General features: G+C 43.7%; 1 protein-coding gene across 1 annotated transcript in view; it reads left to right on the forward strand.

Moving 5' to 3' along the window:
- The window catches only part of smc3 (structural maintenance of chromosomes 3), a 31,069-nt gene that overhangs the window by 6,539 nt on the left and 6,506 nt on the right, over positions 1–18,024 (forward strand). Inside the window, exons 13-24 of the mRNA XM_085161533.1 lie at positions 227–440; positions 996–1,099; positions 2,200–2,299; positions 3,502–3,662; positions 4,077–4,218; positions 4,469–4,619; positions 4,716–4,866; positions 7,027–7,180; positions 7,375–7,533; positions 8,583–8,690; positions 8,978–9,086; positions 17,084–17,331. Of these exons, the coding sequence (XP_085017659.1) occupies positions 227–440; positions 996–1,099; positions 2,200–2,299; positions 3,502–3,662; positions 4,077–4,218; positions 4,469–4,619; positions 4,716–4,866; positions 7,027–7,180; positions 7,375–7,533; positions 8,583–8,690; positions 8,978–9,086; positions 17,084–17,331 (1,801 nt within the window). The remainder of the gene's footprint in view (positions 1–226; positions 441–995; positions 1,100–2,199; positions 2,300–3,501; positions 3,663–4,076; positions 4,219–4,468; positions 4,620–4,715; positions 4,867–7,026; positions 7,181–7,374; positions 7,534–8,582; positions 8,691–8,977; positions 9,087–17,083; positions 17,332–18,024) is intronic.

Consider the following 18,024-nt stretch of genomic DNA (forward strand, 5'->3'; position numbering starts at 1 on the left):
GGCGGTGACCGGGCGTGATTCAATGAGTCAGTCAACCCAAATTAAATATAATTTGATAGTGAGAAATTAAAGGTGTCTTCACATGAGATATTTGCGAATTCTGTTATAAAATTATTTTATTGCATGTGTTATACAAACATTTGAATACCTTAATTGCAGGAAGGAGAGCCAAAGAAAACTATTGGTTCACTTTATAAATCTATGATCCCCCTTTGCTGTCTTGCAGATTAGCTCAAGCTACACAAGAGAGGACAGACTTGTATGCTAAGCAGGGTCGTGGCAGTCAGTTCACCTCTAAGGAAGAAAGGGACAAGTGGATCAAAAAGGAGTTGAAGTCTCTGGACCAGGCTATCAATGACAAAAAGAGGCAGATTGCTGCGATCCACAAAGACCTGGAGGACACAGAAGCAAACAAGGAGAAGAACCTCGAGCAGTACAACGTAAGATCATTCAAAATGTTTCAGACCTGCTTCTCCTGCTTTTCCATGAAAAAGAATTGCACACTGAGTTTTGCTTTCCTGTCTTTTGTTGCTCTAGTTGAAATAACTAGCTATTCTTTGTTTACTGACACTGTTTTTGCTGGAACATTTTAACCTATACTTCTTTGTCCCTTTTATTTTGGTATTTTGCAGTCTTGTGCATGTAGCTTGAAGAAAGGGTGAAAAATTTTTTTCCAAGGGATGCACTGGTGGGAAATTCTGAAAGGGGGAAACAAATCTTTATTATCAAGTTAACATTTTGAGACTAAGCTTTTCATTACATGACTTGTGAACATTTGGTGCAAAATCCACAACAACAAAAAAGTGAAAAAAACAGTCAACAAGGCATAGACTTTCATTTGGCTCCTTAATTTTACACTGATTTAAAATAAATAATTTTGCATTTATTTATTTCGGATTAGTGGTGTGATATATGTGGTTTAGAAAAACATTTCTGCTGTTTTGATCTGACATCCTGGCAGGTTAATGTGTCTCACTTCAAACTTGTATCTTTAGAAACTCGATCAAGATCTGAATGAGGTCAAGACCCGTGTGGAGGAGCTGGACAAAAAGTATTATGAAGTGAAGAACAAGAAAGATGAACTGCAGAGTGAAAGAAAGTAAGGACCTCGTCTTTGTTTTTAATCTTCTCTTTGACCTCACATCTTTAAGATGTAAATGTATAAAATTCAGTCATATTTTAAACTTTTTTGTGTGCAGTTTTGATTAGTTTGACATCTCATGATAAAATGAAGCTTTACATAAGTCAGACCTGCATGTTGAATTGAGTTGAAAGGTTGTTGTTTAGCCTTTCTTTTAGCCAGTATGCTGTTTCCGCTTGGCAACCTTTAGATAGATGCCAGTGTATTGTCTCCTGTGAATGTCACCAGGCCTTCTCAGTCCACTTAAACAATGAGGTGTGTTTATGTAACACAGAGGATGATACCTCAGGCTTCTGCTGCCACAGTTTCCTTGCCTTTAAAAGGTCCTTCAGGGTGGTTGAATTGTGTTATGAGGCTTTTTAGGGAAAACGCGGAATATTGTTCCATGTTTCTTGAAGCACGACAAAGGCAGCATTCACATTCAGGCCTCTCCAGCTATTATTAGGAATGACACTCAAAACGCATAATTTGCCTTAAGCATAAAAAGAGGTTGCGATCTTTCTTTTTTTTAAACTGAATTCTATTAAATTCAGCAAGACCCTTATTACTGTCAGCATGTAAAACAGATTCCACGAATAGTTTGTGTATGTCAGATTTTTAATTATGCACCCATCACTGTGATCCACTGCGCAGTCTGTCGGGTGAGAAGGCAAAATGACAGCTGCAAGCTATTAGTAGCATATCTAAAAATGAGAACAAATGATGAATTTACTCTAACCGAAGCCAAGATGGTTTGGCAGGGAATCGAGACGATATATTTTTACTTGAGGATGATAGTTACAGTTTGCAATTAAAAACAGTTTGACTTGAAATCATGTGAAAGTGAATGAATATTTATGTTTAAATACATTCAAACTATGAATCAGCAGCTGTGTTGGTTTCATAATCTATTTCCAAGATGAATGAATACAGAGATAAAAGATTTAATCCTTTTATAAAAGAGAGTTTTAGTTTAAAGGTTTTTTGTTTTGTTTTTTTTTTGTGTCATGACTGCACTTGCCTTTTTGTGCTTCTGGTGACATAAGTGTAACAGTGTGTGACTCTCTGTATCTGCCCAGCTACCTGTGGCGTGAGGAGAACGCAGAGCAGCAGGCTCTGGCAGCCAAACGAGAGGACCTGGAGAAAAAACAGCAGCTCCTCAGAGCAGCCACCGGCAAGGTCCGTGTCACTGTACATGACTGCGTAATTATTGACGTGCATAATGCAACTATAGGATCCCCAATGCCTCCACCTGGATACAAGTGAAAGTGTGACTGTGCATGTATGGGCACAGAAGTGGATTTTTTTTTCAGAGGATTGAAAAGTAATCCTTTTACTTGAACACACGCACAGTACATGGATTTATCTTCCTCTTTCCCAGGATGTCACTTGTAAGCCACAGGTAGACCTGCCATTATAGTTCACACACGCACTTACATACAGAAGAGCTGTTAGCGAAGAAATGGGCAAGTGAAGATAAATCAAATCCCAAGTTTAAAAAAAAAAAAGCTTCACTCTCTAAACGAGCCCACCTTAATACCGCGACCGACTCACTTTGTGACTCAGCCGGTTGTCAGAATAGATATATCAAATGGAATCATTCATCTGCTTCGCTACTGGCACCTTATGATAGCTAGCTAAATTTACATATGACTCACTCCTTTCTGCCTCATCCAGTCATTTCTTCGGGGCATATACATCAATCAAATATCACTTCTGAATAATGTCTGCCCAGATGAAAGGAGGCTGTGTGTAGCTTCATGGACAAATGTCCTGCATTTATTTTTCTTACATTAGTCCCAGCTGACTCATCCGTCTCCAGCCTTTGATGGGCTGTATCTATCCCACATTTTTATATTTGCAGTGTATATTTCAGTGTAGGATTGCGCAATGGAGTTAATACAGACCTTTTTTTCTCATGGCTCATACAATATGAGTTTTTTTTTCTTTGCTTTGCTTTGTGTTTGTTATTTTGCATACTGAGAATGTAGATCTTTGTCATAGTTAGAATTTGGTGCAGTTAGAATTCAGTGTGGGCGCTTTACTTCAACAGTAATGCCCTTTGTCTAAGATTAATTTCATAACAGAATTTTAAGGAGTAACTGTGGGGCAGAGGGCCATTGTGTTGCTCCAGGATTTGATCTTTGCATTTTGTGGTTGATTGTATGAATGTGGATGTAAAGAGTGAGTTTACCACTCCAGATTAGGGAGGAGTTCAAGCATCTCATGATCTTGTTTAAAGGTGGAGGTAAAGTCAGAGATTGATGGATATGATGGTCTGTCATGCTGAAGAAGGAGCTGACCAGTCAGTCCGACTTCACTTTAATCTGTTTTATAATACATTAATCATTATTCCTTTTGTGTCACTTATGTTCCTCCAGGCCATCTTGAACGGTATTGACAGCATCAACAAAGTCCTTGAGCATTTCCGTCGGAAGGGCATCAACCAGCATGTCATCAATGGTTATCATGGCATCGTCATGAATAACTTTGAATGTGAGCCTGCTTTTTACACCTGCGTGGAGGTTACAGCTGGGACCAGGTGTGGTTTGCTTTTGTATTTTCATTCAAATGTCTGTGTAGGCTGAAATGAAAACAACACTTTCCGGCTCCAAGTCCTTTTATTATGCAAGATTATACAAATGTGCCCGGTGGGTAAAAGGAGCAGGTTGCTGCGTGGGAAGCCAGCAGCCCAGTCAGTTTAAAACATTTAGTCTGAAGTTACTCCCCCGTTTGTAGTATCAGTATACCATCTGCCTTGGGCTTTTTTATTATTGCTTTATTCTTCCTCTTTAGAACCTGTTAAAAAATTTTAAATATCAAATGGGAGTTTTCATGTTTACTCACAGAGCAGGTGTTGTAGATTTTACAAACAATTTATGATTTATAGTAAAAAATGACTTTTGGTGGGTTTTTTTTTTTTTTTGTCTTTGTTTGTTTCTTTGTTTTTTTTAAGGCTGTTTTACCACATTGTGGAGACTGATGAAGTGAGCACTAAAATACTCATGGAGTTCAACAAAATGAACTTGCCTGGAGAAGTCACATTCCTACCTCTGAGCAAGCTGGACGTCAGAGACACCGCCTACCCAGAAACCAACGTAAGTACCTGACATGAATGGGCGCTTTGCATGTATTAAATTTTGAATGTACTAGCAAATAGTGGTATACAGTAATTGACAGTGGCAGTTAACATAAAAACTGCATTCAACTATATTTTTATTTTATTTTTTTTCATTTCCCTTTGTTCAGTCCTCTTCATTCCATTTTTCTCATCAAGATTTCTACTGACAAATTAGTTTCATTATTACCAATGATTTTTTGTTTGTTTGTTTCATTTTCCTCCATCAGGATGCCATCCCGATGATCAGCAAGCTCCGCTACAGTTCCAACTTTGACAAAGCCTTCAAGCACGTGTTTGGGAAGACCCTCATTTGTCGTAGCATGGAGGTTTCCACCCAGTTGGCAAGAGCTTTCACCATGGACTGTATTACTCTGGAGGGTAAGCTTTGCTGTGAAATGCAGTACAGCTTCAACAATTCTCAGTGCAAAATACTCCAATTGAGAACATTCATATCATTGTTTTGTTACTTCCTAGGTGACCAAGTCAGCCACCGTGGAGCTCTGACAGGAGGATACTATGATACCAGAAAGTCTCGCCTGGAGCTTCAGAAAGACATGAGGAAGGCTGAGGAGGAGCTGGGTGAGCTGGAGGCCAAACTCAATGAAAACCTGCGCAGGAACATTGAACATATCCTTTCTATTAAAACGTGTGGCGAGTTTGTTTATCATGTTGATGTTAGAGCGCTGTCTGTTGAGAGTATGAGCAAACTTGAAAGCTTCACTGAAGAATCGCGTCATTAGTGAGGCAGAGTTTTGGCCCCCTGCTTAGACTTACTGACAATAGAAAAATGGCCTGGGTTTGACTGGAGTACCGAGGAAAAGGGGAGTATGTGATTCAAGACTGAATTTGAAAATGACTAAACAGACATCTCCCACTTTGAAATGTTATGAAATTCATAAACACTGGAGACAGACCGTTAATAATCGGTATCTGTTAGATCCAAGTAGATTTTCTTTCCTTTTCAGGATAGAGATTGTGTTTGCCTGAAAGATTTAAATCATGATGTACAGTTAAAACTAGCCTTTCTAAAATCGTTTTTATATTGACTTTTAAAGTAAACATTGCTTTGTGTTGACAACAGAAAACTTTGCACCCTCTTAGGACTGAAATTTAAATTTAAATTCGTTGCCACGTTCTGCTGTGTGCTTGGAGCTGTTTTTCTGTATAAAAACGATGTTATAGAAAGTTACACCACCCTCATTCAATTATGCAGTGATGTCACATGGCTGAACCTTTGTTTTAATTGTGTATTAAATCAGTCTGGGTTGTGTAGCTACCTTAAGGCCAGTTGGAGCTTGGCTGGGACGCAGTGGCAGGGTTTAATCGGGTCAAGAAGGATTAGTGTGTGTTGGGTCATATCGGCCAGAGCCATGACTCACTGCTGGACAGCTCATGAAGGCCAAACAAGTGGATCACAGAGGATTTGTGTTTGCATGTGTGATGTATTTATGAATATGGTCACTTCCGGCCCAGTATGATTAAATGTCTGTTTGCACACCTGTGTGATGGTGTGTAGCTTCTCACTCACTCACAGCTAGTAAAGCTTATGCTGCTTGGTGTGTGCGCACCTGGTGATTACGTATATGTGCGAGTCAGTAGGCGAAATGGGCATCTGTGCCGATGACATGGTGCTTCACTTCACTCCCCAGAGGAGTGAGTCAGAGAATGAATTAATTATTTAAGACACCTTGTTTTTCACTCTCCACCTCTGCCCTGTCAATAAGCATGAGCTCCCAGCCATTCCATCCTTCCTTCTTTTAGTTGCCGTCTTCACTGTTCCATTACATTGCAGTGAAACTTCATACAGTTTTTATGTGAAACAGAAATTTTAAATGTACCTGATTTTATGTGGTTGTGCTAATTTATCGTGTTTTTCTATGGAAAAAAACTGTTTGCAGCCTGATATTATCTGTTCACATTTGTCAGATTATCTTTGAACATCTGTTTTCTCAGTCTTCTCTGGTCAGCAGGCAGGAAAATCCACTTTCCTTCAGTCCTTTTTATATCACTACATTGATTGGTCTTGGTGTTCATTGAGTCCTGGTAAACCTCAGAGGCCCACAAGAGTTTTGCAGTCCTTTGAAGATCAATAAGCCTGTCTGTTAAATTAACTTAATGATGAGCATGTGCAGCCCTTCTTAATCCTCTGCTTTGATTTTAGAGACACCTCCTACCCTAAAAGCACAATCACATTATTGGAGCACTAAATAGCCTACAACATGCCCCATGACTTTACTCATTATCTGATCAGTGTCTTTTGTGTGTCTGTCAGTATGATTACAGAAAATTTAACCAGGCTGAATTTCTTGAAACTTTGGGAAGAGGTGGTGTATGTGCAAAAGAAGAACCCTTTACATGCTTTAATTTTAGATCCAAGTCACTTAAAATAGCTGAATGTGACTTTGGCCTTGGCAGAAGATCAACTCTCTGAGTGCCCTTCCAGTTTGCTGCTTCAGCTTCAACAAAACTGTCTCTGTTGTTTAGGGATTCTGTGCCAAAGTGCTTAATTAAAGCTGAATCATTTATTATCCTTTTTATTTAACCGTTTCAAGTTTGGTTGACTAACAAAAATATCCAGGCTGCATATCCAGGTTTCTTGCAGTCCCAGCACTTAACTTGCTTGGTGAAACGGTAGTAACGATTTAACAATGCATTGTATCAGGGACCTTATAATAGGCACTGCAATATGACGTAACTGTGATTAGCTCGAGAGTGGCTATTAAGAAAAACTGAAAATGCTCGTCTGTAGTAAAAATTGGCATATACTTCCTTAACTGCCACCTCCACGTATCAACAATGAGATTGACCAACTGATGAATCAGATGCAGCAGATCGAGACACAGCAGAGGAAGTTTAAGGCATCCAGAGACAGTATTCTGTCAGAAATGAAGATGCTGAAGGAGAAGAGGCAGCAGTCAGAGAAGACTTTCATGCCCAAGGTAATATTACCTCATTGTTGCAGTGTATTGTAACCTGTATTAAAAACCCTGTGTTCAAGATCACTATGACCAGGTTTTGTTATTGATGTTTAACTTGGTCTGTGCCTCAGGTTCAGCCTGTCCCCATTATTGTGTCTTAATGTTGCCCACTGCTGTCTAATGTTCCTTCGTTCTTTCTCCCTCTCTCTGTCCAGCAACGCAGCCTTCAGAGTTTGGAGGCCAGCCTCCATGCCATGGAGTCCACCAGAGAGTCGCTGAAGGCGGAGCTCGGTACAGATTTGCTGTCTCAGCTCAGCCTGGAAGATCAGAGGCGTGTCGACGACCTCAACGATGAGATTCGTCAGTTGCAGCAGGTCAGTGGACACAGACTGTGTCTGTTGCAGCATTTGTGACAGTGTTTCTGCACTGTAAAATAACTGACACACAGATATGAATTTTCATTTGTGTAATTGTGCTATATCAGTTTACAGCAGTTGATTGCTTAAAACTTTATTGTGCAATTTATTCAGGTTTTTCAGGGGGGGAAATCACACTGATGTGAAAAAAACAAAAAACTTATGTATTAACTATGAGACATTTAAGAAAAATGTTCCAGTGAAATAATTACTGTCTTTTAGAAATGTGTTGAATCTGAAATTGTGGCAGTATCTGTGCGTGCTTACATGGAGTTCAGAGAGCATGCCGGTTACCTACATTTGTTTCTCAGTGTCCTTTCGCTTTCTGCCTCCTCCTAGTGTATTCAAATGCTCTGACTGAGGTGAGAGAAGCAGGCAGCAGCTGTGTGTGGGATGTTCCTGTGATACAGCATTGCCCTGTCTTTCTCTTTCACGGCCAGCTACTCTCGGCTTTTCCCTCATTGAACTTTCAGCCATTCCTGCCATCGTTGTGCAACAACTCCGCCCCCGCAACATGAAGCCTTTCATATATGGTTCTGTTATGTTTGCTGTTGTCAGATTATATTACCTGCAACAGAACTCCTGGTTTAGTTTTCATGGGTTTTGGTTAATATGATATTTGCTTCGACATAAGTGGGCAAAGACTTGTTCCTTTACATAACATTCACTGATAACTGTTGCTGAGGCAGATAAGTGTATACACAATATTTATTTATTTATTTATAGCAGATTTTATTCTGTGTAGACTGAACAGTTAAAGTTGCTCTCATCTTAGGATTGTCAGGATGTTTATAAAGGCAGAAACTGCAACATTGGCTTTTAGATAAATGACTATCACTCCTCACACATCCGTCACTCTGACAGCACCATTTCATGCAAGAGATTTCTTTTATGTGATAAACAAAGCAAGAAAAACCCATTCAAATATCAAATCACTGGTATTTCAACACATAGTGAAAATATCACATAAGTAACTTTTGTGCTTCGATGTCTTTATTCACTTGCAGGATAACAGACAGTTGTTGAATGAGAGAATCAAGCTTGAGGGCATCATGACCAGAGTGGAAACATATCTCAATGAGAACTTGAGGAAACGTCTTGACCAAGTGGAGCAGGTACATCATCCCTTTAAGCACTTTGCTTGTAGAATATGTTTGTCACATGATCTATATGTGTATGTTTGTTGAATTATTTCCCTTTTCATATTAACAAAGTCATATTATTTTAAGTTCTGATTCTTTGTTTTCTGCTGTTAAATTGTGGTATGTTACAAATTAATTCTTGGATATAGCTGAATTAATTATAAATAATGTTTTCATTTTCTAGGTAGAGGGGTGTTTGAATGACCCTCCCTTTTTATTTATTCTACTATTTTGATGTTCCCTCACTTTGTATTTCACAGGAGCTAAACGAGCTGCGTGAGACGGAGGGAGGCACGGTGCTCACGGCCACAACCTCTGAGCTGGACGGCATAAACAAACGTGTTAAAGAGACTTTAGCTCGATCAGAAGGTATGTGGTTTTTAATTTATTGATATGTTTGTCAGTACTACTGTTCATATGTTGGGGTAAAATAGTCACTGCTGTGGTTGTGGCTACATTTATGACACATATATAGAAGCTCTCGTATTATTTTACTAACAGTACAGTTTATACCTACTTAAAAGTGGTTTAAGTTAGATTAGGTTTCACTTTAGACATAATCACTTACAGGGGATCCTGTTGATGTATTTTTAATGGTTGCTCCTCTATTGTAATTGTTTGCTTTCATTAAATGTAAGTCTGTCTTACAGTTGTCCAGAAGTTAAAGTTGAATTTATGAAGAAAATGCCTGAAAGCATGTGTTTTGGAGTGTTTAAATTCACTGTAGTCTGGACTGCAGCATAAGTTTTGATTTTATTATGATCACAAAGAAAATTATTTTTAAAGTAAATTACTGTTCTCTTTCAAACATTCGTTTCGGTGTCTCACTATGGGGAACGCTCTCTCAGCGTTGTCCTCAGAAGCCTCTATATCATTACTCCAGCCAGTATTGGCTGGCAGTCGTGACGCTTGCGTCAGGGAGGGGCCACCCTCCTCCCTATAAAAGGGTGTGACGCAGCGTCACCCGTCATTCAATTTCAATTTCCTCTTCTCGCTTCTTAGAATCCTCATCTCTCCTGACTGTGAACGTGAGTGCTAGCTTAACTGTCCACACGAGCAAGCTAACACCTTGGTCACCGGGCGCTAGCACGGCTCGCGTTTCGTGTCACCTGCTCTTCACCACAGAGCCAGGTCGGAGAGTGTGTTAGCTGCCACCACGCATCTAGCTCAACAGTTAGCTGACCAAGCTATCTGTCTTTGCTACACACGGCCACCAAGCCAAGTAGCGCAAGCGCTAGCCACCACACTAGCTAGGTCATACTAGCTCACCATAGCTACCCGACCGAGAGAAGAAAAGAAAAAGAAGTTCAGCATTAGCCGTCCAGCCATTCCAAGCTAGCTACACCAAGCTTCCTTAATATGGCAGACCGCAAACCGCTGCCCAGAATTTGCTCCTGCGGTTGCAAAATCTCAGGTTCAGATACACATGACGCGTGTGTGATGTGCCTCGGGCTGCAACACGCCCAAGCAGCGGTTTCCACACCGGGTATATGCGAACACTGCGCTCGCTTCACCCACAAAAGCCTTCGCCGAAGGCTAGCCCGCCAGGCTAGCTTGTCGAAGGAGGACCCAATGCTGTCTCCAGTCGGCCCACCGATGGAGCACACTGAGTCCGCCACACCAGGCACCAGCTGGGGCGACGAGATGGATATCGTCCTCCCGCTGGTGCATGATGCCGAGGTCAGCTGCGAAGCTATGTTTGATTCTCTCGAGGCTAATGACGAGCTACTCAGCGAATCCTCTGAGGGAGCGTCGGAACATCTCGTCTCGGACGAGGATGACGACGTTTTCTTTGCCCCCTCTGGTCGAAATTCTGCGACACAAGGGGCCGATTGTGATAACCCCGGCACACAGTCCCGCGGCATGGAGCTATTTGACGTTGCAAAACGGGCAGCTGAAAAGCTGGCAATCCCATGGCCCGCGGTGACAACGGAGACCTCCACCTCACGATACGAGGGTAAAAGGCTCCCCGTAGCAAAGCGCACTACTAAGCAGGTACTGCCGCTTTTCCCCGAATGCGTGGACGAGGTCACACGCTGCTGGGCAAAGCCATTTTCGTCACCCAACCCCGTGCAGGGAGCGGCGGCGTTTGACTGCGCTGGAATGAAAGAGAAGGGCATCTACCAAATTCCCACAGTGGAGAATCTGGTGGCTTCTCATCTCCACCCAAACCAGAAACTTTCCATGTCATCTGGTCCGTCCCTGCCCTCCAAGGCCGAACGCCTGCAGTCCTCCCTGGCTGACAAGGCGTATAAATCGGTTGCCACCACCGCGAGGGCATTGAACGCCTCATCGCTCCTGCTAGCCTACTCGGCGGAGCTCCAGGACCAGGCTGCTGCGAACCCGGACGCTAGCGAGCTGTGGGAAGAGCTGGGCGTAGTTACGGACCAGTGTCTCCACCTCACTAGAGCAGCAGTACAAGCGGCGGGCAGAGCCCTCAGCATCATCGTCCTACAGGAGAGGGCAAGATGGCTGAACTTGTCGGGGCTTTCGGACAGAGAAAAACGTGACATTCTGGACGAAAGCATCGACCCCGCTGGGCTTTTCGGGACCGCCGTTGCCACCATGCAAAGACGGTGCGAGGAGAAAAAGAAAGAGGGAGAGGCCCTGCAGCTGTGTCTCCCTAGGAAGACCCAGGCTGCGCCTCCACCCAGTCGCCGCACGTTCGCTCAGGTCACCAGCCGTCCAGCCGGCGTGCCGACGTTTAAAATCCCTCGCCGCCCAGCCCCGCAGGTCGCGGCCCAGGGTCCCCTAGGATCGCAGAACCCTAAGACCCACTGGCCCAGGAAACACTTCCCGCCTGCTGCCGCTCAGGGTGCCCCACCACCAGCCAAGCAGTCGGACCGCAAGAAGAAGCGGACTGCCTAACATCCCCCACGGGGAGATCGGAGCCGGACCAGCCCGGGCTCCAAGTTCACTCCAGGGCTCAGTTCCGGAGCCCGTTCGGAGAAGTGTGTTCTGCCTCCACCTTTCAGCGCCTGGGACTCGAGTTGGATCCCACAGAGCGCATTTCAACAAAGAGACGGCGAGACACTGTTCAGCTGAATCAAGCATGTCTGTCTCACAAAACACACTGTTTATTAAAAACTCACCCGTTGCATCCAGGCATGTCGCCAAGGGCACGGGAAAGCATGTTGAAAAACATAATGCCCCCACGCACCCAGACACCACCGGGGTTGATTCCCTCAGTGGTGTCCGGCCCCATAAGCGCTGGTCAAGCGCGGGCCACCCGCGCATGCGCAGTCGGGTCTGGCCCGAAGGACCAGTTTCCGCCACAAGAGGGAGCCAGAGCTCCGTCTACTGTGGAGTGCCTGTCTTTGGGGCCGCTGTCAGCAAGAATAGAGAGATGGCGAGCTCTCGCTGCGCCAGAATGGGTTGTGAGGACATTAGAGCGAGGCTATCGTTTGCAATTCGCAACCACCCCTCCCAGATTTCACAAAGTGATTTTCTCTCTTGCAAAAGGCGAATCAGCCAGGATCCTGCAAGAAGAAATAACTACCTTGCTATCAAAGGGAGCAGTACGAGAAATACCCCAGGAGCAGAGCCAATGCGGCTTCTACTCAAAGTATTTTCTCGTGCCCAAGAAGGGAGGGGGACTGCGTCCGATACTGGACCTACGGGCTCTGAATCAGCATCTGAGGTCATACAAATTCAGGATGTTGACGACCACCACTCTGCTGCATGTAGTGCGCCCAGGCGATTGGTTTACATCAATAGACCTGAAGGACGCATACTTTCACATCCCTATTTACCCACCTCACAGAAAATTCCTGCGCTTTGCGTTTCAGGGCAAAATGTACGAGTACCAGGTCCTGCCGTTTGGTCTCTCACTGAGCCCTCGGGTATTTGTGAAATGCACAGAGGCAGCCATAGCCCCACTGAAGAGGCGGGGCATCCGCATAGCAACATACATAGACGATTGGCTGCTGCTATCAGAGTCCGAAATAATGGGAAGAGAGCACACCAGGTTGACAGTGGATCATCTGATGGCTCTGGGTTTCACCATAAACTACCAAAAGAGTGTCCTGCAGCCAGCTCAGGCCATCTCTTTCATAGGAATAGCTCTAAACTCCGCCTCGTACAGAGCGTGTCTCTCTGTGGACAGAGTAAAAAAAATGCTATCACATGCCGGCATTTTTCAGTTGGGAAGATATCTCCCATTCAGAAAATGCCTGCAGATGCTGGGATTAATGGCGTCTTCACTGGCAGTCATTCCACTAGGCAGACTGCATATGAGGGAATTTCAGCGATGGGTTGCATCACTGAGACTGAATCGAAAGCGCCATACCTACCGCTATATCAGAGTGACAGCAGACTGCGCTGCAGCACTCCACTGTTGGAGAAATCCCACATTTCTCACTCAGGGGGTGTCACTGGGGGCTGTCACAGCCAGAAAGGTGGTGACCACGGACGCGAGTCTCACGGGCTGGGGTGCTACTCACGAGGGCAGAGCAGTGAGCGGCAGCTGGGGCTCACAACAGAGGGGTGCTCACATAAATTGGCTAGAATTGCTAGCAGCATTTCTAGCACTGAGACACTTCCTTCCCCTGTTGAGAAACCACCATGTTCTGATCAGAACAGACAACACCACTGTTGTGGCATACATCAACAGACAGGGCGGGTTACGTTCCCGTCCCTTGCACATGCTGGCTCGCAGACTGATCATGTGGAGCAGCATCAATCTGTTGTCACTGAGAGCTACTCACATTCCAGGAGCTCTGAACTTGGGAGCAGACTTAATGTCCAGGGGAAACCCGCAGTACGGGGACTGGACCCTGCACCCACATGTGGTGACCCAAATCTGGACCCGCTTTGGCCAGCCACAGGTCGATCTGTTTGCCTCGAGGGAGAACGCTCAGTGTCCACTGTATTTCTCCCTGAGGGACCAGGAGGCTCCGCTAGGGGTAGACGCATTAGCTCACAACTGGCCACATGCTCTGCTTTATGCGTTCCCTCCGCTGGCCTTAATTTCTCCCACTCTAACCAGAGTGAGAGAGAGAGGGCTAACAATGATATTGATCGCCCCAAGGTGGATGAGGTCCCACTGGTTAGCGGAGATTGTGCCCCTCTTGTGGAGCGAACCTTGGCCTCTCCCTCTCCGACGAGACCTAGTCTCCCAAGCCAGGGGGGAGATTTTTCACCCTCACCCCGAGCGCCTTGCCCTGTGGGCTTGGCCCGTGAGAGGTTGAATCTGAGTACGGCAGGACTCCCCCAGGGTGTTATAGCCACTATTCAGAGTGCTAGAGCCCCCTCCACAAGATCATTGTATGAGAACAAGTGGAGGGTATTTGAGGAATGGTGTGGAAAGTCTCACACTCTCTCCTTTCAATGCTCTGTGACAACAATTCTCTCCTTTCTCCAAGAACTGTTAGATAAAGGAAAGGCCTTTTCCACAATTAAAGTATATCTAGCAGCCATTTCAGCCTGCCATGTGGGCTTCGTGGATGGCCCGGTGAGCCATCACCCGCTAGTCTGCCGTTTCATGAAAGGGGCACGACGGCTCCACCCGGTGTCTAAACCTCTCGTTCCCACGTGGGATTTATCCCTGGTGCTGGGGGCAGTTTCACAGCCACCATTTGAACCACTAAACCAGGTGGAAATAAAAATCCTGTCTTTGAAGACTGCATTGCTCCTGGCTCTCGCATCTGCGAAGCGTGTCAGTGATATTCATGCGCTGTCAATACACAAAGAGTGCACCCGATTCACGCGGGATAACTCTAGAGTCACACTCAGGCCAAATCTGGCCTTTGTGCCCAAAAATCCTTATCTCCAATGCACCCCATTGGAGCTGGAAGCTTTTTGCCCTCCTCCTTTCTCCTCCCCTGAACAGGAGCGCCTACATGCTCTCTGTCCAGTTAGGGCTCTATGTACCTATATAGAGAGAACGAAGGCTTTCAGGAGGTCGGATCAGCTGTTTGTTTCCTGGGCTAAACCACATCTTGGCAAGCCCGTTAGCAAACAACGCATTTCCCACTGGATTGTTGAGGCGATCCAATTGGCTTATTCCAGCACGGGTCTGCCCCCCCCGGAGGGACTTCGTGCTCATTCTACCAGAGGGATGGCAACCTCTTGGGCCCTTTTTAGGGGTGTCTCTATAGAAGAGATATGTGCAGCTGCGAGCTGGGCTTCACCTTTGACCTTTGCAAGGTTTTACAGGTTGGATGTCACTGCACCGTCTCTAGCCCACACTGTGTTAAGTGTGGGTCCCCACGAGACCTCCTAAATTGGCAGTCAGTCGTTCAGATGGGCTTATCTGGCAATACGGGAGTCTGCATATCCCCATAGTGAGACACCGAAACGAATGTTTGAAAGAGAACTTGAGGTTACTCTATTCCGTAACCCCCGTTCTCTGATAACATGAGTGAGGTGTCTCACCAGATCACCCTCCTTGCACGAAGCGAGGAAGAGGTGAGCTTATCTTGAATGACGGGTGACGCTGCGTCACACCCTTTTATAGGGAGGAGGGTGGCCCCTCCCTGACGCAAGCGTCACGACTGCCAGCCAATACTGGCTGGAGTAATGATATAGAGGCTTCTGAGGACAACGCTGAGAGAGCGTTCCCCATAGTGAGACACCTCACTCATGTTATCAGAGAACGGGGGTTACGGAATAGAGTAACCTCAAGATTTTTGTCATTAAAGACCAGGAAAAATAATGAAAATGTTATTTTCCGGGAGGGAAGGGTTTTTGAAAATGAAATAAACCCAAAAAGCCATGGACACTTGCTTCAAAAATACACATGAAATAATGTGACTCAGTTAAAACCTTTTTTACAGTAATTATGTAGGACACAATATTCAGTTCTTTTTTTCTTAAACATCATTGAGCTAATAGAAAGGGTGGATCAAGTATCTGGATCTTCTGCTGTCACAAAGGCTTTGCCCTTAAAGCATAGCTGACAGCTGTAAATAATACTTTAACAACTAGGTTCACTGTCTGCTCTAGTGTTCGAGAGGAGAGGCTGCAGCTGGACTTTAAATTATACCTTAACTTTTGACGTTGACTTTTAAGTCTTATTTTTTCATCTATAGATGGGCTATAGGTAAATATCTGTATCTCTGTGTAATCTGTATCTATGTAGTGCTCATTACTGCACATTTCTGGGTAAAAAGAAAGCAAAGGAAAAAAATCAAATCGTTCCAGTCTTCTATCTCTTATGCTTAGTTAATTTATTACCTGTCTGGCTCAATTTATTGTTGTCATTTGAGTGTAAATTGAGAAACTGTAGGATGCCTTCATTGAGTTGGTACTGCCAGCAGATGGTGAGAATGGCTGTGATGCCTTCAAATCACAATTTGGATAATATGTTCTTGCACAGACTGCCTGGTCGCACATTTGTATAAATGTTCTATAAATGTGGTGCAGTGACTCAGAGGTGATAAAATGCAGTTGTCAAAAAGCACTTGTTTCTGAATACCCTTAATTTGCATGGATTCATATTTCATCATTGGCACTAACTAATTAAAGGCATTCACAGCATCATCCTTTTCTTATGTAGGCGCTATATTCAGTCATCCACTCTTGACTATTGTCAGTTTTACCTTTGTTCCAAAAAAGAAAGAAGAAAAATCTTAATTTCTTCTTTCTTTAAATGAAAGAAAGAGACATTGTCTCCCTTTTTGTAGGTTGTTGAGAAAAGGCTCTAAAGACAAATGATGTAATCGCTTCTGCTGAACAAAGATGACACAAAGTCTTACGAGCCATCTTGAAACTAAGGATATACGAGAGTGGTCGACAAAATAATTAAAAGTTGCAGGCCTTCACTAGATGGCACTTAAAATAGTCAGTTTAAGTAATTATTCGTATTTTAGTGAGTTACAACATCTCAAAGATCTTTCCAGCCGTGATCTTTGCAGCACCTTTCTCTCTCTGGTCTGTGACAAGTTTTAAATAAGTTGGAAATCAAAGGAGGTGGCAGTGCTACAAACTTGGTGCGTTCTCCTTTGATCAAGGAAAGAAAAGTCGAGGCTTTCAGTGTGTAACCACATTCAGCAAAGGTGTGTGGATGTGGATGGGTTTTACACTGCCAGTACACTGGCTAGCATTGGCCACTGTTGGCAAACTCATCTGAAAGTGCATGCATGTTGTGCCGCACATGTCAGCAGCATTTAAAATATGTTACATTATCAAAGAAAGTAACCACTCAAATCTAATTCAATAAAAGGCTCAAACAGTCCACCCAAAATAAGTTGGTAAAAAACTTCCCCTTACCATCTTTGTTTTTTTTGTTTGTTTGTTTTTCCCAGACGAAGCAAATTGCAGTAACTATTAAAGAAAGTCATTATTTTTTTAAGTCAGGAATTCGGCAGTATACTATGTATAGATAAAAATCGAACCCATATCACCTCCTCAAATGTCTTTCCCAGATCTGGATTCTCTGATTGACAAGACTGAGGCGGAGATCAAGGAGCACATAAAGAGCATGGAGCGATGGAAGAACATAGAGAAGGAGCAGAATGACGCCATCAACCATGACACAAAGGAGCTGGAGAAAATGACCAACAGACAGGGCATGCTGCTCAAGAAGAAAGAGGAGTGCATGAAGAAAATCAGAGAGCTCGGCTCGCTGCCTCAGGAGGCGTTTGAGAAATACCAGACCCTCACACTCAAACAGGTACACCTTGCCACCCACACACACACACACGCTCACACACAGTGCCTAATGATGTTATATGCTCGCCGCTGGCTTTAAAATTTCTTTTCTTTTCTTTTTTTATCAGCCAGCCCTAGCACTTTTCAGACATGTAGTGTACAGTGTTATTTTTCAGTGGGAGTTTATTAAAATATGACATTATTAAATTAAATTAAATTAAATTAAATATTTATTAAAATATGACATTTATTATTTTCAGAGGGGAAATTGTTCTGCCTTCAATGGAAACAAAAATGAAAACAAAAGCACTGGGGGCTTTTGTTTTCACTGGGAGCTGGGAGTCATGCTCAGTCACTTTAAACTAACAAGTTTCAGTGGGAAAGTGTCAAAAACAGAATAAAATGCATTTTAAACATAGAATAAGGCACAGTTTATTGAAAAACAAGATACACAAAAAGTAAAGCAGTTTTAGTATGAATAGAAATACACATATGTACAGCATCCCGCATGTGAGTTGAAGTGCAAATAGGCAGAAACTGACACAGTGATAATGATGTCTATGCTATGAGCAGATGAGGTAAGTGATAATAGAGAGAGAAAAATCAGAGTTTATAATAATCCATCTATCCTGGAAAGAACAGATGGAGTGATGTAAAAGAGCACTGTTGTGCGTGTGTTAAAGTGTTTGTAAGAGTCCCACCTCCCATACACAAT

The sequence above is a fragment of the Neolamprologus multifasciatus genome, chromosome 6 (assembly GCF_963576455.1).
Source record: "Neolamprologus multifasciatus chromosome 6, fNeoMul1.2, whole genome shotgun sequence".
In the NCBI taxonomy this organism is placed as follows: Eukaryota; Metazoa; Chordata; class Actinopteri; order Cichliformes; family Cichlidae; genus Neolamprologus; species Neolamprologus multifasciatus.